General features: G+C 36.4%; 1 protein-coding gene across 27 annotated transcripts in view; it reads right to left on the reverse strand.

Annotated features, from left to right (window-relative positions):
• NRXN1 (neurexin 1) overlaps positions 1-23,859 on the reverse strand; it is a 734,224-nt gene that overhangs the window by 299,790 nt on the left and 410,575 nt on the right. Inside the window, exon 18 of one of the 27 annotated variants that reach the window (XM_040551903.1) lies at positions 4,488-4,666. The exons of the other annotated variants lie outside the window; for them this stretch is intronic. Within the exon in view, the coding sequence (XP_040407837.1) occupies positions 4,650-4,666 (17 nt within the window). The 3' untranslated portion in view covers positions 4,488-4,649. Of the gene's footprint in view, positions 1-4,487; positions 4,667-23,859 lie in introns of those variants that run through there. 27 annotated transcript variants of the gene reach the window in all.

A 23,859-nucleotide genomic window follows, 5' to 3' on the forward strand; every position in this document is an offset into this window, starting at 1 on the left:
AGCTTAGCATTAATAAAACCTCAGCAGGAGTACCAGGTACAATTTTGTATATCACACTCCAGGAAGACATGAGCCAATTGAGAGAACAGTGAGGAGAGCAACATGACCAGAGTCTAGAGAACATGAGCTGTGCTAAAGTTTGAAAGAATTGGGCTAGAGAGGAGACAGCTTAGAGGGAACATGATAATAACCTTTAAATACATAAAAGGCAATTTCAAAAGAATAAGGAAATAACCTGTTCTCAATAACAATGATGGATAGGACAAAAAGAAATGTACTATACTGACGCAATTAAGATTCAGGATAGATATTATGAAAACCTCAACAGTAAGGATAGGGAAGCAGTATAAAAGATTGCCTACAAGATGGTAGAATCTCCAATGTTAGAATTATTTCAGAACAGCTTAGATACAAGTCTTTCTAGAACTACTTAAATATAATTGATACTCTTTTGGGACTGTGATGACATCCTGCAGTGTCTTCCATTTTTATATTTCTATGAATAAGACTGCTGTATGCAATCATTTACACTGTAAATTGTTAAACTGGAGAAATGAAAAAATTCTCCTCTAGGCCTCCCTTTCCCCCTCCACAGAGCTGATGAAGAAATAAATAAAAGAGGATACTTCTTATCAATACCCGCTTTTTCACCATATATGATGTTACTAGAAATGACAGGTCTATTTGGCAGTTTGAAGAATTTCTTAGAAAACAAAAATGAGAAGAAGCAACCTTATCTGGACCTATAGTAAACAAATGAATAGGAAAAATTATTTCTTCACCTCAATTTCATATTCTAGATCATGAAATAAAACCACTCCAAATGAATTCAAGAAAGAAGAAAATGAATCAAGCACAAAGATTTTAGATGAGTAGAAAAGAAAGGAACCTGCATCATCCACTTGTGTTTTTAGAAGAATATTCTGTGATATGTGAACATGTAGCTGACATACACATATGTATATATGTTTGTGTGTGTGTGTATATATATATGTATGCCACTTTCTAACACTGTCAGAAATTGTCATGACTAGACCTTACTTCTTAAGGCTGGACCATATAATTTTCTATTACAGGTAGCAATGCTGCATGCGTTGCTCATGTTTGACGAATAACACACATGAGATTGAACACATGCTCCCGGACTTAGTGGACTCAATAGTATTTGTTGAATAGTTGTTTTCATGGGTTTTAAAATTCAATCATATTATTTAGGAAAACTTCCAGTTTCAAACCTTTCTAGTCCTCTACTGAACTACAATATTTTGTTGAACAATATTTTCAACTACTTACTCTAGATGTTTTGTTTTATATGTAGCTTACTCCTGAGTGGTTCAGATAGTAGGATACCTTGATGTTTTAACTTATATGCAGCAACTTGCGTGTATTAAATGAAGAAGCACCCAGTGAACTGATCAAAAGTGAAATAAAACATGACTGGAAAAACTTACTTTTAAATTTCAGATTACAGCTTGAGTAAAAATTGTTTACAATAGCTGTTACAATATCCCTGTTACAACAGGGAGAGAACTCTACCCTCAACATAGGAGGTCTGTTATTCTTGAGGATAGGAAGGAGTAGAAATTCCCTATTTCTTTGAAAAGTTATGTCTCTGTAAATCTCTATTGGTTATACCCTAGGCAAGTCTATTAACATTCATCATTTCTTCCTTCTCTCCCTGGTCAGTTGCACTGATGTGAAGAGTGAGAGGATATCTCCAGAGCAAGTTACTTGCTGCTTACGTCCCTTCTGTTAAGAGAAGATTTTTGCTAGCAAACAAAATAACTTAGGATTTGTCCCTGATTTATTAAATTCATTAGAGATCATCATAAGTATTGAATTTCTTTTTGGCAGGACACTCTCTTGTCAGTAATTCCCTTTCCACTGTCCTTCAAAGAAATGGTTTCCTTAGATCCATACTGTAACTGAATCCCAACAACTAAAAAAGAAAAACCTGTTGCAGCTGACTTCTCCACTGCTGTGGCTGCATTTCCATTCAAAAAAAATTATCATAAAATACGCATCTCAAGCATATGAATCTTTCCAGACACCGTTAGCATTACCTTTCCTCTTCACAGTACTTTTCTATAGCTTTCTAAACATAGACTTAGGAACAATTAATCTTGGTTCATGGCTCTATTCCAGGTTCTTCACCAAGATAATACATCTAAGAAACATGAAGTATATAAATAATACAAGAATTGTAATGAAAATATAAATAAATAATTAAAAAATAATTAGAAAGAACAATTGGATAAAAATAAACTTCATTATTATCTAACCAAAGTTACAGCTGCAATGCCATACCCATCAAATTCAAGAATCAGCATCACTGAAGGAGTGTGAAAAAAGTATCCAAAACTATGTCATCACAAGATCTACGAAATACTGAAGATGTATTGAAGGGATATGCAGACAGTAGAATCAGAGAATGAAAAGAAGCAGAGAACACAGAAACAGAAATACATAATATAATACAAAATAGAAACTAGGAACAACTGTAATTCTATCAATGGACTCAAGTGACTGCAGCATACATGACAGCGAAATGTGGTAACTTACAACTGTTTATTCTCTTAACAGATTTATGAAATAGATGTTTAAATTTAGTGCTAATCTTCTCAAAAAGGAAAGTGAAGCTTTTTCCATCATATTTCAGAAAATCTTCAGGACTGAAATGGAATACATTTCAAATGGAGAGATCAAAGTTATCTTATTCCATCCTAGAACACGCAAAGTAAGAAATTATTTTATTCTAGAAGTGTTCTGATCCTGATTTCTTATACATTGGAAGCCTGACTTTTTGCCAAGATGCACAAAAGAGTACACACTTTCATTGATTCACAACTGTCCAATTAGATAAAATTTTTGCTTACTGCTCTTGAGAAAGGAAGATTTTTATGTCATTATTTTCCCCCTGGTTTTCAGTAAGCCAAGCATCACTTGTTTCATGAGAATATCATTATGGGTTGCATTTATTTCCAAATACATTTTCCAGTGGATAGTACTAAAACAACAACAACAAAATCAACCAACCAACTGAAAAACCCACAGCAGTATAATTATGTTGCATTCCTTACCATTGGACAAAGAAAAGTCTTCCCCACCTTCTTGAGAATTCATCTAGCCTGCAGGGTGAATATTGACTACCGGGCAGATCACCATAGCTATAAAACAGAGCATGGGGCTTTGAAATGAGGAGAAAGACTGAGTGAATTGTGTGTGTGTACATGCTCGCTTGCATGCATGTGTGAAGGAGAAAAGAAAAAGCTCTGAATTTGGGTTTATATATTATTTGCAACATTTCAGAGGTTCTCAGTAGCCCCTAAGAAAGCTTCTGCTCATAAGCTTTCCTGATTAAGGCAATCAATATAGAAGTAATCTCATATTAATGAGTAATTTACTGAATGAAAAAAAATATCTAGAAAGACTTCAGCTAAATAATCATGGAATACTTAAGGCTGGTTTAAGTTTCCTTTACTAAAAACATGCTTTATTGCAGCTTTCTGAAATATTTATAACATACTTTAAGCATCCAGATCTACTAACACATGATTAGCACTATGAAATTGTATTACAGAATCTATTGCAATTGTATTAAAATCCACTATGAATTAATTTTATTTTATTTTATTTTTTTTTACCTTAGCGTGGTCTTCTAACCAGTAACCATTTTTAAGGTTTCCTAAGCCTTGATTTCAGGACTCTCACATTCATTTATAGCAGTGTGAATTAGCATAAATCACACAATTATTCTGTGTACAGATATAATTCCATAATCTGTGGAGAATTACATGTATACTTGTGTAAAATGTGGTCCCTAAATTCCATAGTTATGTTCTTCAGTGACTTAATATTTCCACTGAATTTTAAGTGTTTTTAATTATATCCTATTAATTTATTCCTATTAATATTGGCCGGTTGCCATACAAACCCCAATTAATAACCTTACTTATGCTAAAAGCAAAAATATTATAATCCCCATTTTCAGCTGGATAGTAACACAGTTTGAATTTTATGAGAGTAATAGGAAGTTGCTATTTTCAGAGTATGAGATTAAGAAAAGGAGCTCAAGTCACAGCTAGAATAATAATTTTAGGAATCATAACTAAAATATATATATGGAAAAATGCTCAACTGATCAAAGTCAACATACATACGATAATACAGTGATTTCAAAATAGCAGTACCAGTTTACAAATGAGGAGCAAGTGGCTGTAAGTTAACTAAGTACAAGCATAAACTCCATTTTGTTGTCTATTAAGTATGTCCGTTAATGCAGGAAACAAAGACTTTGCATCATATTAAAAGTAGCCAAACTGTCTTTCTACAGAAGTGAAAATGTACATAAAAGTTAAACAAAATGTTCACCAAACTCTAATTTTATATAATCCTAATACCATGCAGATAATAGCTCAAAGAGAAAGGTTCTTCTGGCTCAGGAGACTGATATGATGCTATTTGAATTCAAAGGCAGACAATCATGCCATGACAAAACATCTGTCTACTGTAAAACAAAGCACACTAAACTATATTGCAAGGCTTGCTTTCACAGGCTGGAAGCAGCATGACCAGGCTACTTTTCACCAGCAGTCTTTCCCAATTTCTCTTCTTCTGTTCCTTCTTTTTTCCCTTTAAAGATTTTCTGCTCATTCTCTATATAGATCTGCAACAATAACTGCAGCAACTTCATTAATGGAAGTTTTTATTTTATTTTATTTTGTTTAGATTTGATTGGTTGGCTGGTTTTGGTTGTTTTGGTTTTGTTGGTCAGTTTTTAGTTTTGTTTTACTCTGTCATTTAGAGGGTCAAATTATTCTTTAAGTACAGAAATGTGTACAAGGACACTCAGGTCAGGAAGCAGTTCAAAGGTCTTGTGGTTCCACTCAGGTATGTGGGATCAACTTCACTGGCAGAAACCAAGGCACAGGCAGGACCACTTTACACCCCAAGGGGACAGGCTGAGGCCAGAACACTGATCTGGAGATGGTAATGCTCCAGCATTTACTACTGGGATGCAATCTGAATTGCGTCCTGCTTTCATTCATACATTGGTGGTGTTTTTGACAATCTTGCTTTTAAGTTCAATGCCATAAGTTAAAAGTTTCTTTTTGACTGCTTGTTCAAATAACTCTGCAAAAGGAATGGGGTGAAATGCAGAGAAGAATCCTCTGGGCTTAGCTAAAATAACAGGAAAGCAATTTACCTTGCATTTGGAAATGAAAATCAGCCCCAGTTGCTTGACAGGTTTGGAAATCATAGCAAACCATTTGGGGATTACAGTCTTAAATTTATGTTTGAATATGAAGCCTCTCCAGCAGGTAAGTGACTGGGGCATAAATACTGTGTTAAGAAACTTTCTAGTAAACACATTTGAAATTGTATTATCATGGCACAATCTGACTATAAAACATTGAAGAGTATTAAGGAGTTGGAGTCAAAGGATAATGTAGTCGTTATCACAGATTAACTAACTGCTGTTTTTTGTTTTGTAAAACTTCTGTTACTGAATCCCACAGGGTCATTCCATTAGCTAAGTGGTGCTCTCCTGCCACATCATATACAAATTATTGGGAATAAAATCTGAAAGATTGCACAGGGAATCAGAATAATCATCCACTTTTGATTTTTGTCACCTCCACATGATAGCTCTATGTGTATGTAAGAGACATGATGTAAGCGTGCCAGTCATTCAAGAAGGAAGAGGAAGAAATTGTATGCAGCACTTCTCAGTTGGGTTCTGCTGAAAGGGATATTGGTGGAGGAGTACTGAGGGGAATTTCCCATCTGATGTCTTCCAGTGGTTTGTGCAGCTCTGGATAGAGATGATTCAGGTTCAGATCTTCATTTCTAGAATCATAAAAGACATCAAATGCTGCAGAGGTAGCGTTTCCTCTCCAACCCTCTTGAATGGCTGACATGCTTCTATCAGGTCTCTTACACGTGTATACAGCTATCACTTGGAAGTGATAAAGAAGAAGAATCATTTAAGTTGGAAAAGACCTTCAAGATCACCTAGTCCAACTGTCAACTTGGCCTATCGAGTCCCACCACTAAACCATGGCAATTATAGTGCCACATCTGCACACCTCTTAAAAGCCTCCAGGAATGGCAACTCCAGCACTCCCTCCAGCACAGACACTCAGAAACACGAACAAATTTTGACCAGTCACTTGAGGGAAATTATACTGAATAGACCACTCTGGAAAGCTTGACAGACAATAAATGCAAAGGTGAGTGCTTAAGCAGCCAAAACATTGGGTCAAGTCTAATCTTTACCTGTGTGAATTACAGTTTCAATATCGAGTGCGGTTTGTTTTAGAGCAACAATGAAAGCCATATCACTAGTGTTGAAAGGAAAATATACTGAAGAATATTTTTATCTATCTACATTGCAAAATACTAAAGTGCAAGTTGCACAAATTTATTCAGTCTGCATCAGAGGTGAAAACACGATAGCATCCTTTTATCAGCTAGCCAACCTGTAATAACCTTGAGAGGAATTACTTGAGAATAGGTGGCTACTGCAGCCACCTTTTATGTTTTCTCCACAGGCAGATATTTAAGCACTATTAAGTCCTGTTTTGACTATGTAAGTGTCCCACTAATCAGGCCAGGTCTGAGTAAGCTGATTACCTGTGAGAAAGATGGCCATGAAATATCTTTATGTAGAAGTATCCACATTTGAAACAGCGTTTGTCTCTGCAGCCATATGGAAGTTAGGGTTACTTTCTGTTGCAGCAAATATGCTGAGCTAATAATTGATTTGCTGGCTTTTTTTCAAAGTCAAAAGAAATTATTATTGTGGTTTACCTAGAACTATTTTTTCTAGCTAAATGAAAACACTTAGTATTTTATCATTTTAGGCATCATTGTACTTTGAAGGTTTTAAAACCCCTGTCTTAGAAATAATGTTTTTAAAAGCTGTGATTTAAACATATATATAGTACATGACTTAAGCTGATGTAATTTAAACTCATTTACACAAAGTAATAAATTAAGCTGGGAGGAACTCTAACAGTTCTCTACATTTAACAGACTTTCCAGTGTTGGGAGCATCAGGTGTAGATTCTGGACATTATTTGGCTTACTGGATTTCTTCAGGGTAGGTTGGGCCTTTAATGGTTCAGATTTGCCTGTGAACATTTGTTCTTTTATTGTCTCTGATGATATAACCATCCATACTGATTTTAGATATAATTGTAGGTAAGCATGGTGTTTGACCATCTGTTGCAGTGTCTATAAAAAGATTTGTTCCTCTATAATGCATTTAAATACCAATAAATAAAGTTAAAGAACAAAGAACATGTCAGTAAAGGAATTTCTGTGGGTTTAAACCTGTTCATTTTTCTTATACAAACAGACCTACTGTTTTGAAAGTGGTTTCCATATAATATACTGTACATTTTCTGGTTGTTGCACAGTGTTTGAAATATTACAGTATATGTGGCATTGCTCTTCTCCTCTCCACCTGCTTTATACATTCATATGCAATTTTCTGACATTTCCTCTCTTGGTTTGGATATACCCTGACGATGATGTTGCAACCTATGTACTACAATGCAAAACAACAGTGACTGGAAGTTCAAGATAAATAAAAAGATGAATAAGGTGGGTTGTAAAACTCCAAAACAAACAAACGCACAAAGAAACAAAACCCCTTACTGTTTTTGATTTTACTTCTGTAAATAGAAATAGAAAATTATTAAGGGAGTAGAGAGAAAAGATCAAAACTAGAGGACAATTGTATTATCCTTCTGTATAAAAATAATACTAGACAACAGATACTGTGGATAAATCCTCCCACAATTAAACGTTAAAACACTACAGGAAGTGGAGCTATCAAGAGTCATATCACTAAACCTTTGGAAAACATAAGTATTTTTGCCATTGTGTGTCATTTCACATCAACTATTGTGGAGTTTTCTTCACATTCATGAAGGATAAGAGAAGACAATAATTTTAAAACCCAGAAAAAGTACAATAAGCTTCCATCAAAAGTTGTTATACCCTACCTGAATTGATTCTACTTGCACCTTGCACACAGAACAATCTTTTATTATTATTATTAAGTATTTTTTTAAAATAAGGATTCCGTAATTGTAACATCCAAAGTTGAAATAACTAGAGATGAAATAGCTTCTCTCAAAGTATGAAATAATACTTCCCCTTTTCCTTTTCTTTGTCAGAATCACCTTTCAGTAGTAACTTTGAACAAGGCATGAGAGAAGGTTTGAAAGCTCATGACAGTAGCAAATAAGACTGCAGACACGAGCAAAGAAATGCAGCAAAACCTGTGACATAGCAGCATGCATCAGAGAACCTTCAGACAAGGGAAACCTAGAGAGTTAGAACCGATTAATGTAAAGTGCACTAAAGCGATCTGAAACTGCGTCTACTCAAACTCCTTGACTTGCTCCAGAACTCTAAAATATTCCTTGGTGTAACCTAAAATATTCCTTGGTGTAACCTTGAGTTTGCCCATAGAAGTATCCAGTGTAATTAAGACCTGAGTTCCAGAGCGTGTAGCTTTGACTTCCTGAGGACATTGGGCAAGCGCCTATGACCAGAATCTTAGTGCTCCTATAGAAATGTTTACAGAAGAGTGGGATCCAAGCTCTGAGCAGGAGTCTTTTCTAATCATAATGAATGTATGTGAAAAACTGTCCCAGAAATCAAACTTGTGCTTAGAATAAAAACAATAAAACCCACCAACAGCTATGCATCACCTTTTCCCTTAGCAATCCTGATCAACCTATTACTGCTTTTTTAAGACTAGAGGAGTTCCCACTCCATAATAAATCTTTTCATTCTGTCTTTATTTCAATGTCTGTTGGAAACTGTTTTTGCCTTATCTACCTAACTGAATCCAAAAATATGAAGATTATTTTCCACTAAAAAATTGCTTTCAAGATCTCTGATGATTATCAGTAATTTGCAAGCTATTTTCCCAACCCTATCATTTAAATTTGCCAAGTATTCCCAGAGTCCTAGAGTATTAGTACTCCTAATAGAGTACTCCTCGAGTATTCCTAGGAACTAGGAGCTGCTCTCATATTCCTCAGTGTTGGTGACATTCATCCCTCTGACAGTATACAGTAAATGATAGTCCAGAATGCAATATAAAAATAAAGCTTGTAGCAAGGCTTAGTAAGAATAGCATATTTTTAATAGGTACAGTAGAAACATAAAATAATCTTCAAACTCATTGCTTGAACGGATTAGAATTCTGATGGTGTGTAGTGATAAAGGAGTTATTCTACTCAACAGAAGCACTGCTTAATTGACTAGCCTAATATTGCCTAATGCATGTTGTACAACATTTTTCACCCAGAGAACAGTCTAGATAACTAAGATTAGAAGATAATATCTGGGATATTATAACAAAACATATTTTTTTGTTGTTGTTCTCTGCATTTTACCCAAGCACCAAGAGCAGATTTTAATCCAGTATATTACACGAAGAGCACATCTTCGCTGCTACATAGAAGTGTTATGTACAAATAAATAGCTAACAAAAGATGGTAACATCCTTGTGGAAATCAATGAATCAAAGGTAAAACTACCTCTTGCCTTGTCTTCTATAAACCTTTCCACTGAGGTAACTTCAGCTAGAAGTCTCCTTGTAAAAGATATATCATTTTCAATAATGAAGGCAATGTAAGACTGCATCCACAGAAGGTTTACCATATATTTGATAAAACATATTGTAACATATGGTAAACTAACATATGGTTAAATGTTGACTGTGGACATGAAAGTTGCAGCTTCCAGTCCTGTTATCAGCCCAAGGTAGAAAAAAAAAGCCTCTTCTCTTGCATGTTATATATTTTGATAAAATCTTATTGCAGCAACTCTAGCATTCATTTCTTTTACTCTGTAGGTTCATTACAGTTTTAAATAAAGACCAAAGTCGTCTTTTACCATTGTAAAATATATATATATACATATATACATATATATAGACAGAACAAGCCACATGGAATTTTGCTAAGAGAATCCAGCATTAGATATGGAACTTAAGCTTTACTGAAGCATATGACAGTGAGAATAAGTAGGAAAATAAGAGAGGGGAGAAAACCATGAACAGGCATGCTTAACCAACTGCACTGAAACTAGCAGGCTTGGTTATATAGAATGAGATCAGCATTTGGCTCTAAGTATCTTTGATATTTACTTTAAAAATAAAGAACATCTGTGAAAACTGAGAGAATTAAAACATTTTTGATATTTTATATTTAAACATTTGAGTAATAAATTCCCACTTTGAGAGAAGAAAAAATGTCACGTGCCCTATAAATGTTTATATATATAAAGCAGGAACTGAAGTAACTATAGCTATTACTCCTCTATTTTTTCTTTAATGCACATTACCTGTATCACTGTAAGACAGCGGAGATCTGAATTTTCCAATACCCTCAGAAAAAAAGTGGTTGTAAAAGATTGAGGTGCCTTTACTCTTAGGAGCTTCAGACTGAAATATAATCTAAAAATTGCACTGTATAAAATTATTTTTGCATTGTATTGTCTTATTTGTACACATCTTGCACACCATTCACAATCAGCATTTTATCCCTTCACTGCGTGTGGACTGCAAAGGAAAATAAACTGCTTAATTTAGCTGTGATAGTAATTGGCAACATCTTATGTGAGCTAAGGTACACAAAGGACTATATATAACCAATGTTTTTTCTATTTTTCTAGGCATACTAGCAGTTATTATCCAAACAGCCACTGTTATTGTGTACAGAGTGTTTCTGATATTCTTCAGGTCCAGTAGAATTTTTCACCACGTTGTATTTAAATGGGACTCTTGCACGGGCTAAGTTTTACCTCATTACTTCCAACTGACACAAAACAGTTTACTAATCTTACACTATCTGGAGTCTCCATTTAAATGCACCTTTTATCATTGATTTAGACAGCATGAGATATTTGAATTCCTGCCTACACTAGAGCTCACCGGCGACTGTGCCCGGGATATTATTACCTCTGCACTGAGCAAGCATGACATTCTGATTGTTTTCTCCTGCGAATGCATATCTGGTAATGACAGTTAACTACTGAGCGCATGCAGTTCTTAACATCAAGCCACTGAAGTATTCTATGTTTCAAAGAGAGCAGAAAAAAATAATATATATATTCTTTCATCTTGTCAGTGACACTTTTTTTTCCTAGAGGATGGTTCAATTAATGAAAAAGAAGGGGTTGTCCAGAGTCTGTTCACTTGACTGTACCCAAAAGCTGATTGATTAGGTGAGAGACCTATTTCTGATCTCTATTGTAGCTGATTTGATGTGAGAGCTTGAACCAAAGTCTTCCACAACACAAAGTGCCTACATACCAGACTGCGACGTGTTTTCTAGTGGCACTTTCCCTGTTGAAGCTGTTTCATTACACGATTGATTCAATATTTATAGGAGAAGAGAAAAAGGACTTGAATTTGGATGTTCTATAAGAATGAATGCCTTAAGCGTCTAAACTACTGTAATTCCCCTCTTATTTCTCCTTTGCTGAGCTCGTGAATATGGAACTACTCATACAATATGGAATAACTTCAACAGAGAATTTTACCAAGCCAATAGCCAGGTCATTGGAACACCCTCCTCACATGTGGGAGACCAGGGTTAAGTAAGTCCCGCTGCAGACGAAACTGAAATAATATTCCTGCTTGGACTAATGGATATACCACAGAGAGGTGTAACTGCTTTCCCCCACAAACATTTCATTCCCAGTGATCTTTGATTGTGCCCTGCAAATGAGAGAAGCAGGGAATACTCACTTTGGGAATTTGGCCAGGGCATAAGCTGCATGTTTTAAAAGCTCTGCTGTCAAGGAAGACGTTACACAGCGATCATTGTTTCAACAGACACAGGCTCACTGCCAAAAGCAACAGATACTTTTCAGATATAGTTGGGGGAAAGAAGAGGAACAGATGGAAAGTCTACCTGAAGAACATAACAAAAGAGTGTTAAACCAGGAGTCAAGTACATTCTTTTGTCCTAAACCTATGAAGGCTCACAGAACTTAGAAGTGCAAAGGGTAAGAATAACTGCTAAATTCTGAGTCTGCGGATCCCTCTTCAAGATCTGGATGTACGACGAGACCTTCATCCTGAGGACAACATACTCCATGCAGTCTTACAGTTGTAGGCTCGCAGTAGAACCATTTCATTGCTTTTCCTTTGACAACCCAGATTAATGACAACTTTGGTTACACATTTGAAACCTTAAACATTCTAAAATCCAATTTTTACTTACTGCACACACAACCTATAAAAGTATATTCAAAACTCTTATTTTACATAGGAATCCCTCAAACCTTCAACATCTGTAGAGACTCTTGAGAGTTTTGTGGAACTCCCATCCACCCCAGGTGAGGAGTGTGATGGGTGCTCATAGGTTTGAGGTCTTAACTGCTTTCTAAGCAAAGCTGCAGAACAGAAACAGAACCCTTTTCTTTTGGTACAGTTTGGAAAACTAATGTACCAGATTTGTTGTAGTTAGATTTCTTTAACTCCTTTCGTCTGTTCTCTTTCATGACAATAGAATTAGGTTTACACAATAGAATAAAGAAGTGAAGTTATCCTTGGAGGAAGCTACAGAATGACAGTAGCTAATTGAGCTAAATTCTCTCTCTTTTTTTTTTTTTTTCCCACTCACTTTTCCAAATTCCCAATTTTTTTGCAAAGGAAAAAATATTTCTTACCCTATGGATTTTACTCTTATTATAATCAAAATATAATAAAGTGGTTACAAATTTCTACTTTGTTTGAAAGTAGATGTTTTCTGTGGGAAGTGGTAAAGAAGAAAAATGCTATGACTGTAATCAGAGAAAGAAATCTGAGATTTGTCACAGAGAAAATATTATGGGATGCATTGTCCAACACTGTGCCCTACCAGTGTGGTTCCTGACTCACCCTGTAGTACCAATTGCAAAGGTCAGCTCAAGGTGATAAATGCTGCAAATCTTTATGAAGCCTTTACTACATGCAACATTCCTGTGGCTTCCCCCCTTGTATTCACTGATGCTGACACACAGTGAGGTCCAAGGCTGGATCCTTTTGCTTGGAGTCTTGAACTTTTCAAATTCCATGTGTTTTCTCCCCCATTTCTTTCATAAAGAAAAATATGTTATTAATTAATTACGCTGTCTAAAGCAAAGCTAGGAATTTGAAGACTGAACTGCATAGAAATTATCTGAGAGCAGCAGTTTCCTAAAGGAGCTATAGCATCATAAAGCCTCAAAGTAGCATCAGATCTTAGCTCTTAGCTCTTGGGAAAGGGCTTGTGTGGTCTGCCTTTTCTTCCTTCCCCACTATTTAAAAAAGAAGACACCGTTTATATACATATATATATATCTTAAAGAAAAAGCAGACATATGGACAAACTCAGACCCTGTAAAACTTTAGTTGAGCTAATGTGCTAATTTAAACCAGAAGCCACTGTATTATTTGAAACAGTTCCTCTCCAAATTACTATTTACCCTCTCCTTATTCTTTTAGATTACAAATCTTCTATTTGTAACTGGTTAAAACATACGTAACTGACACTTTATTCCTGAGGAAGAAACAAATAGCACTAGTGTTAGCTGTTGTTTTCTCCTGAAATTCTCACATTTTTCAGGAGATTTTTGTTAACTATGCACCAAAAAGCAGAATAATATAAGATTTAGACATGATAATACCACAATTCTCCAGCTTACATAGTTTATTTAACCTATGCATCCTTAAATATAAGAAGACTTTAAAGAAAGCTTTTTTTTTATGTTTCAATGTTTTAAAATATTTTTTTTTTGCATTTTTGCCCCTTCCATCATGACAATTTACTCTGAGCAAGCAAAGAAAAAAAAATTAGAAAGGACAGGTTATTACACTGCTAAACAGCCATATACGATATAGCCTTCCAGCAGTATCAATGGGAGAGAGGGAGGGATTAATTTGCTAATTAATAACAGACAAAACTCCTGCTGTAATAAAATATTCCAGGCATTTCAGGTTCGTACCAGGAAATTCATCTTTTTTCCTTACTATACCTTACAGAACACTGTTATCAGTCTCCACAAACGTAACTTTGATGATAACATCAACTCCATATTATATTAACTTCCTTGTATACATTTCATCAAAAATAACAGAAAGTATGCTCTAGGTCCAAAAGTTCAGGGAATGTTAGACAGAAGCACAACTTTGAAAAAGCTACCTAATGGCAAACCAATGCTGGACAGAACAACTAAAATGGAGAACTTGGAAGATTAGTAAAAACTGTTACCCTTAGAAATGTAAATACATAATTCTTGTACCCATACCCAAATGCTAGCTTTGATTTTGATACCATTTTCTGTTCACATAAATCTTGGGATAGAATGCTAGACAAACTCAATTTTTATTGCGTATTTTGTTTTCAGCATCTTTATAAAAATGCAAGGAGAAATAAGCTTCTGCCTGAAATAAATACATAATACTGATCGCTGTCTGCATCTGCAGTTGTATCACATTCAAAGTAATGAGGTAACCCTTTCCAGGCTTCCCATCATAGTCTTTGCTATGCACAGGCTTCATCCATTTAAAGTGCAAGAAAAGCCCTCAGCAAATAGGTTTGACTGATTATCATAATGTAACATACTGGTGCTATTATGTTGCATCAGCATTTACATTACAAACTGCTATTTTAGGTGCTAGATTTCTGAACTGTGAAAAGAGGCTCTAAACAGAAAGTTGATATTCTGTAATGAGTAATTTTTGCATATATTTAAACTAAGTAGCGCATTCATTTTTACTACAATAGAGAAAAAAAGTGTTTAATTACTAGTTCAAGCCACATTTCTGAATAAAAGCAACTTGGAAAATAATTTATTTCCCTATTTGTTTATCCTTCTAAAATACAGAATTAGGATGATGCAAGCACACCTCTACATGGTTCTCTTTGCACATCGGACTTTTTTCTCACACCCATGGTGTACTGCTAAGTATGTCTTTAGATTGCTTGCACAGGAATAGCTCTGTACATAGTGCTAGCAAAGTTCCTTATGATGAGCATTGGTACAATGACTGGAGAGTTTTCATGCAACTGAGAAGTCCTGTAATATAAATAAAGTTTTTAAATTAGTTCTCTAACATTTATGAGAATATGAAAATAAAATGACTGAGACTGTTACCTTTGGTTTAAAAATTTTACTTGTTATATCTACTTTTATTTTGCAAATCCTGTAACATGGCATGAAAGCCTGGCTAATTAGAGTCAGTTGAGTTTTGCCATTGACTTCAGTGGAACCAAGATCTCACAAAGTTTTATATAAAAATCTAAATATAGGAAAGAGCTCTGACTTACAGCAAGTGCAATCTGTTTGATAGATGACATATTCTGCAGTTTCTGTATGCACCTATACATTACAGCTCATAGCAGTCCAACGGGAACAGCTTTAAGCTACTGAGTAATTAAGAAGTGCTGTTTTTGTTTTTAAAAACTGGTTAAATGCAAAATATTGACATTTCTGTTGGCCTGTAATCTGCAAAGTACATTTTAGTGGGAAAAAAAAAGAAAAAAAGACTACTGCTTTATAGACAAGTTTTAAAATGTAGGTTTACTAAGCTAAAATTTAATAACTCCTAGATATGCATTAGTAAGATAAATCCTAAGTAGAGCTGGCCGAGTGTTTCCTGACTGTTTTCTTCACCCATTTATTTAGTACTGCAAAGGGATTATACTGGCAAAAACAGTTGTCTGTTTTGCTCTTTATTTGCATTATTGCTCTTTACTGTGTATTATTGTTTCTATGCTTTATGCAACAATATATTAGTCCATATACAGCAAAAAGAAAAAAAAGATTTTCAGATGGCTTATATCTTTTTCTATAACAGATCTAAGATTTTATATATCATAAGAATTATTTTTCTTTTACATATAATTGTAATTAATAGTAAATAAATACTGTTATTATTATTTATTAATAAATAGTAAAAGCATAAAGTAGGGCATACAGATGTAATTAATAGAAAATACTAGTTTTTAAATGTGTTGTTCTAACGTCTTTTACCAACATTCATCCTCCAAAACTTTCATAGAATTTTAGAATGGTTTTGTTTGGAAGGGACCTAAGAGATCATCTAATTCCAGCATCCCTGCCATAGGCAGTGACACCTCCCACTAGACCAGGTTGCTCAAAGCCCCATCCAGTCTGGCCTTGAACACTTCCAGGGATGGGGCGTCCTCAACTTCTCTGAGCAACCTGTTCCAGTGCCTCACCACCCTCTGAATAATAATAATAAAATCTTCCTTATATCTAATCTAAATCTACCCTCTTTTAGTTTAAAGCAATTTCCCCCTGTCCTATCACTACACTCCTTGATAAAGAGTCCCTCTTCAGTTTTCTTGTAGACCCCCTTTAGGTACTGGAAGGCCGCTATAAGGTCTCCCCAGAGCTTTCTCTTCTCCAGGCACAACAACATCAGTTCCCTCAGCTTGCCTTCATAGGAGAGTTGCTCCAGCCCTTTGCTCATCTTCATGGCCATCTTCTGGACTTGTTCTAACACATCTGTGTCCTTATGTTGGGATCCCCAGAACTGAACACAGTACTCCAGGTGGGGTGTCACGAGAGCAGAGAGGGAGCATCACTTCCCTTGACCTGCTGGTCATGATTCTTTTGATGCAGTCCAGGATACAGTTGGCTTTCTGGGCTGCAAGCACACATTGCAGGCTCATGTTGAGCTTCTCATCAAGTCCTTCTCCTTGGAGCTGCTCTCAATCTATCCTCCACTCACCCTGTATTTGTGCTTGCAATTGCCCCAACCCAGGTGCAGAACCTTGCACTTGGCCTTGTTGAACCTCATCAGATTCTCACAGGCCCACCTCTCAATTCTGTCAACGTCCCTCTGGATGGCATCCTTCTCTCCATTGCTGTGCTGTCCCTCCAACAGATAGCAGGGTTTGAAGTCCCCCATGAGGACCAGGGCTTGTGAATTTGAGGTTGCTTCTACCTGTCTATAGAAGGCCTTATCTGCTTAGTCTTCCTCTTCAGGTGGTCCATAGCAAACCCCTGCTATAATGTCCCCTGTTCCTGCCCTCTCTTTAGGCCTGACCTACAAGCTGACTTGGTCAGCTCCTCATCCATCCCCAGACACAATTCCATGCACTCCAGCTGCTCATTGACATAGAGGTTGACACCCCCTCCTCGTTTCCCCTGCCTGTCCTTCCTAAAGAGCCTGTAGCTTTCCACCCAGCTCTCCAGTCATAGGAGCCATCCCACCACGTCTCTGTAATGCCAATGAGGTCATAGTCCTGCAGGCGTGCATACATCTCTAACTCCTCTTGTTTACTCCCCATGCTACATGCACTAGCATAGAGACATTTAAGTTGTGTCCTTCCCCCTCACTGGCTGGAGTAGATAGAATCACTTTGTGCTGTTCTTCAGGCACTCTCCTGCTGACCTATGACCCTTCCTGAAGCTCTAGGCAACTTCAGTCAATATTCTGTGCCAACAGCACATTTGCAAGATGTAGGAAATTATTCCACAGTGAACTTGAACTTGTGCTGAACTCTTAACATATTATTAACAATTTATTTATAAATTGTACGACACATTAGCAAAATCATATATATATAAATTGGATTAATCTTGTATTAAAGTTAAATAAATTTAGAAGATGAATGTTTTAATCGCACATTCCTGACATATCATTAACCTTGTACTTGCCAAGCCAAAGAAGAGAGGAACAGAGTAAGAATCTTCTAGAATTTTTACTTTGCTAGAATAATTTACTTGAATTCAGTATACAGCGAATATGGTAGTAGAGAATGTTAAACCCTTACTTCTCATTCATATTCTTTTATAAGAATTAAAATACTCCCTATATTAAAATACAATATTCCTTATATTAAAACTTTGATAATTATTTTCACCGCTGCTTAAAGGAATAACTTAACAAGGCAGTAGATATTTAACTAGACTATATAATAGCGAAAAGCTTTTTTTCCAGTATATTCTGCAATAGCATTTTGTTTTATGACAGATTTCCTTGATCAGTTACCTAAGACTAGAATGCATCTGCTATGGTGAGCTCAGCTAAACTAATCTAACTAGTCTAGAGTAGCCAAAATGTCATTAGACATTCTGATTAGAATGCATAGTAACTACAGACACTGATAATTTAGCTGATGTAATAACATTAGGATTACTACGACAGGGTTAATCGCACCCTGCAGTCTTTTTGAATCTGTGCTCACTGGAAGGACTGGAAATTATCTAAGGATAATTCCAGTGTTTAAACCTGAGAATGAACAGCTTCTTGCTATTTGGATCAATGTTGTTACCGTACTACAACAGATTCTTAGTGTGATTATCATCCTTATTAACTCAATGACTTTGCAAAAAATTCCCAAACCTGTTACTTCTTGGAATTAATATTTTTTCTACATTTGTTTTCTTGAAACAAAACAAAAATAAAAACAGCCACCATTCTTTTTCTCTTATTCACTTTATGTATTTGATTGGCTTATAACCTTTGAAATTTTTTTAATCCTGAAAGCTGAGGTGGAATTTACATTTACATTCAAATTCAACTAAATTAATCTTGAATTTTCCAGTAAAAAGTCACCAAGGGATATCTTCCCTGTCCCAAAATCATATTACCTAGAATTTAATAGCAAAACACACCTTAGCCAAAAAATATAAACCAGTTTTAATACGTACAATTTTCACATTTTTCTATGATGCTATGTTGCAATAAAATCCTATCTATATCAACATATTCACTAAGGAATTGTTCAGATATGTGATAAGCATTTCTACGTAAGCTATAAATTAACCGTATAGTAGGGTGTCCCCTACCTCTGTAGATAAGCTTACAGAAATTACATCTGCACATAGGCACATGCTCTCTTAAACCTGGAGTTATATAATAGCATTAGCTGACAAATAAATTTCTAAAAGGAATCAGAAATCAAACTCACAAAGACAACATCTTCCCTCCAAGTCTAAAAGCTAAGCTCAGTCAACAGGCAAAATGTGAAAACTTGGAATCAGATCTTAAGCATATTTGTACTAGTGCACTTATGCTGTTGCTTACATCACAAAGATAACTGGACAGCTGGACAGTACAGTGGTTAATTTTATTGGGTTAACAAGGCAAGGTTTTGGTAGTTGGGGTGGGGGGAGACAGGTTTGCAGGGGTGGCCTCTGTGAGAAGAGCCCAGGAGCTGCCCCATGTCAGATAAGAGCCTATCCTAAGAGGACTCGCAGCTGGCCAGAGCCAGTGAGCAACATTGGTTGTGCTTCTGTGAGAACAGATTTAAGAAAGGGAAAGAAAATGCTGCGCAACAGTGGCTGGGAGAGAGGGGTGAGAAATAATCCTGTCAACACCAAGATCAGTGCGGAAGGAGGGGGAGGAGGTGCTCCAGGCACTGGAGCATCATTTCTTCTGCAGCCCATGGCAGGTACTAAGATGGAGCAGGCTGTCCCCTTGCAGCCCACAGTGGAGCAGATCTCCACATGGTAGCCCATGGAGAGGAGCCCATGGTGGAACAGGTGGTCTGGTGGGAGCTGCCACCTGCAGGGCCCCAGGTTGGAGCAGTCTGTTCCTGAAGGATGAACCCTGTGCTACAGACCCATATTGGAGCAGTTCATGAAGAGCTGCTGTCTGAGGGAAGTCCACACAGGATCAACTTGGGAAGGACAGCATCCCATGGGAGGGACCCCATATGGATCAGGGGCAGGGAGTGACCATGAAGGAGCAGTAGATAATAAAACCCTATCGATTAACTGCAACCCCCATTCCCCATTCCTGTGTGTTGCTTGGGGGAGGAGATAGAAGACAGTGGATGGGGGGAAGGTGTTTTTAGTTTGCTTTTAGTTTCTCACTGCAATAAATTATATTAATCTCCCTATGTTGAGTCTTTTTTGCCCATGATTGTAAATGGTGAGTGATCTTCCTGTCTTTATCTCAGCCATTTCATGAGCCCTTTCTCGTCATATTTTCTCCCTCTGTTCCTTTGAGGAGAGGAGTGAGAGAGCAGTGTGTCGGAGCTTAGCTAGTTATCAGTGTGAAACTACCACACTAATACACATTACATGCAGAATAAAACAGCAAAGAAAACTGCAAGGTTTCTGCTCTTGCAAATGTTATCTCTGGAAGTGAGCACATATGTGGTGAGGGCTTAAAAAAGGCTATAACCACTCGATGAAATAATGTTTGCATTCATTTCCAATAAAATTTAACTGAAGTCAACAAGGTTTCACTGGAGGTTGATTGAGATACAGGATCTTTTACAGAATTTCTTGTTCCTTTATACCTAATCACAACTGATAAAGTATATCAGAACTGCTTTCTTGGAGATCATGAAGATGTAAATGCTTGAAGTTTGTTGGCTTTGTGGCTGAAACAAGACAATTCTGAGTGCTGCAAACAAAGCACTAGAAGCTAGTGCTAGAAGCACTAGATATATTATCATACAATAGGCTGGAGTTTCAAAATCAGCAAGTAATATGGCAGAAAAATTTTCAGGATATAAACATTTTCCAGTAGAATCCTATATCTGAGTTTCAAGCTGGTTCTTCCAGATCAAAATAAATACGAAGCTACTCATCTAAAACTTCCTTCTTGCAGAATGCACTTGTGCATTTTTCTGTCATTTCACATAATGGTGGAACATACAAGACATGAGGCGCAACAATGAATCTACCTCCTACAGTCCCCGTGCACATTCAGTTTTACGTTGCTTAAATCTTTCCCATTTCAAACTGCCAATAAAAATGAAAATGGGAGGGAGACTGGCTGACTTCATCAGTTCCTGTGCTCAGTTTGTGCTGTGGTCTATCACAACACGAAGTAGTAACAGTGAGATCCCGGGTAAAAAGTGTGTTTTAGTACGTTGTCTCAACTCAGCAGAATCCCCAGGTGGAATGGTGGTACTATTGCATATCCCATCAAATATTGTATTTGGGGATTTCATTTGCAAGGCTTAGAATAAAACAGAGTAAAGAGCCTTTTAATCAAAACAAATTAAGCAATGTGCTGATTGTTAATCAAAGGAAAACACAATCCTTGGATGGTCTGAAATTTCTCAATGTTTAGTCCCTTCATGTCATTTTACAAAATTCTATGGATGAAATTAAAGAACCATCACCTAACCTCAGCTCCACACCCATCCTCAGTCACATTATTGTGGGAGAACAGGAGTATCCTTTAAAATGCATGTACCATCTACCCAAGTGCTGGGTTTAATTTCAGAAACCAGCACTATCATTAAAATATATTTTTTTTCTTTTCATCAGTCTAGCATTCTTCACATTCAGTACTGCATAGACAGGATTTACATTCATTTTTTATTTACCAAGGTGTATGCATGAAGAAGAGAACAGGATTGGAAGAACTACTTTAACATTGTACTATTAAGAGTCCAGATCACCACCAAAGTTTAGATCAGTTCATATAAGAATTTAGATTACATTACTCAGTTCTTGATAGCTATTCACAAGAAATTAAACAAAACATTTCCTAATGTCATCTTACTTTTTGTTGATTCGTCTTCTTTCTCCCCTTCCAGTTCCATTTCTCCCTTACATAAGCATAATCAAATTACAAGAGCCCTATCCGATCAACTTTTTCTTTGCCCATTCTCAGCTTCACCCCTATTACTAGAGTGTCCCCAGTGCCTCTAATTAAATGAAAAGCCCTGCAGCCTAATGTTATTGCCATTCCAGATTCCTATTTTAAAACTTAAGGTCCTTTAAGGCCTTAGAGAAAGCTGGTGTAAGCACAGATGAATGCAGGTTTGAAGCTGTTATGGAACAGCAACCAATACCTTAGCAATAAATCTCTAAAGACAGGAAAGCAAAGCAGGACCGTCTGTCTCACCAAAATGGGCAGAGGCATGGAGGAAAGGTTGGATGGTTGTAAATGATACTAGGTCTTTGTTAAGCAAAACCAAAGAGATTAAAAACCTGACATTATTTTTATCATCAAGCTTTTGGATAGCTTTTAAGAAAGTGGAGGATCTTTTCTAACCTTTTGAAACAAATTATTCTGATGTTGAAGTAAGATTATTTTTCTTGGGCTTTCCAAGTGAATCAACTGTGGGCAACAATTTCCACCTGCAATGGAATGCAGGCTCAATTAATATGATTTGGATCTCAGAATGCCTGGTTCCACTCATAAGGAAACTTGACTTTTCAAGCAGTCTTAAATGTACCAACAATATCTGCTAATGCCATCCTTCCCTTTGGAGCAAGTTGCACTGGAAAAACTGCAGACATGCAATGAAAGCCATGTCAAAGATGAGTTCAAAATGTATTCCCTCCCCCCCATTGTTTCCTCTGGCAATTTGGACATTCATGTCAAAGTTATGTAAGGGGCAGAGATAAGAAAATCCACATATGGGAATTCATACACTCAGTTTACTACAACGTATGGCACAGTATAAAGTGAACATGTGTTCACTTTTCACCCACCTCCTTTTTTAAAAAAAATTTTTGGAGCCATATAAGTAATTGCTGAATATATGTGAACTTTCACATCTAGGTTCAGAAAGCACAGCAGCTAATAAAGTAATCATAAAAATGGACAAGTACAGTAAAGCCATGTAAGGATATGGAGGTAGCTAAGCCAACTATTCCTGTCAGGTGACAGTAGAAATGAAAATGGTATCTTATGGTGAGTTCCATCAATGGTCACAGGGCTTCAGATAGCACACATCTGAGGTCTTTTTAGTTTCACCTACTTCACAGGACTTTGGTGATTCTTTCTTAAGCCTTTTTCCTAAGAAGTCAGTAACTGACTGCAAAGCACCTTCCAGAGTATAAAAATTCTGTAGAACAGGAACTATTTTAAAGTTATACATATATATCATATATACTATATACACGATATTATATACATATACATAATGCACAGGTATGAAGAAATTGCACACCTTTCCTACAATCAAAGGCATTTCAATGGTATCTAGCAGAAATGACATCTTAACACACAAAGAGGCTCATCAGCTGCCTAGTTATGTGACAGAGACAACTCCAAAGCATCAATACAACTGCCTGAGGAGATTGCCAAGGAGACAGCTGCTGCTACTGGAAAGTCTTCCAAAGCCTAGCATCTGGGTCCTGTTACTGTCCAAAAAAACCATCCCAGTAAACAAGTAAATAAAATTCTAATAGTCATTCTCTCATCTTTGTTATGAAAAACTCATTATATATCATGTGTTTAACTTCAGAAGCATCATGACAAGTTGTATCTTTTCTCACAGATATTCCTGTAGTCTAAGCACACAATGTGGTACTCCTGATTTGCCTCTGCTCCTTCCACAAACCTACAACATCTGAGAGGTTAAGTCATTAAGGAAGCAATTAAAGCATTTCAAATCATGGATGTGTAACACCCTTTTAGATACCTAGATCCCAGCTGCCACTCCAGAAGGACACAGCTCTCCAATAGGTTCTAAAATCACTTGAGATGTTTAAACACAAACAACTGAATCACCTCTCAAATAGCTATCACATTGTGCTCTTGTAATGATATGGAAGAGGGACTTCATTCAAGGCAGTTTATGGGACTAACAAGTGAAAACAGCTATCTGCCTTGCTTCTGTTTGCTCAAATCACTGGATTAGTGTAGCTGCAAAATGTCATTATACAGGATAAATATCTAGATGGGACTCCCTTGTTCTACCTATTAAGCAGGAAACTCTCTTCTTGAAATATGCCATTGGAAAAAAACAATTAGAATAAATTCTTAAATAAATTTTTGTTGTAGGTTTGTTACCCATAAAGGTTAATAGATGACCTGGTGATAGTTTTACACCATCAGTCTTCATAAATGATTGAAATCCTGAATACCTACAATGTTGCAATGCAATACACTGAACAGGCTCT

Source organism: Cygnus olor, chromosome 3 (assembly GCF_009769625.2).
Source record: "Cygnus olor isolate bCygOlo1 chromosome 3, bCygOlo1.pri.v2, whole genome shotgun sequence".
Lineage (NCBI taxonomy): Eukaryota > Metazoa > Chordata > Aves > Anseriformes > Anatidae > Cygnus > Cygnus olor.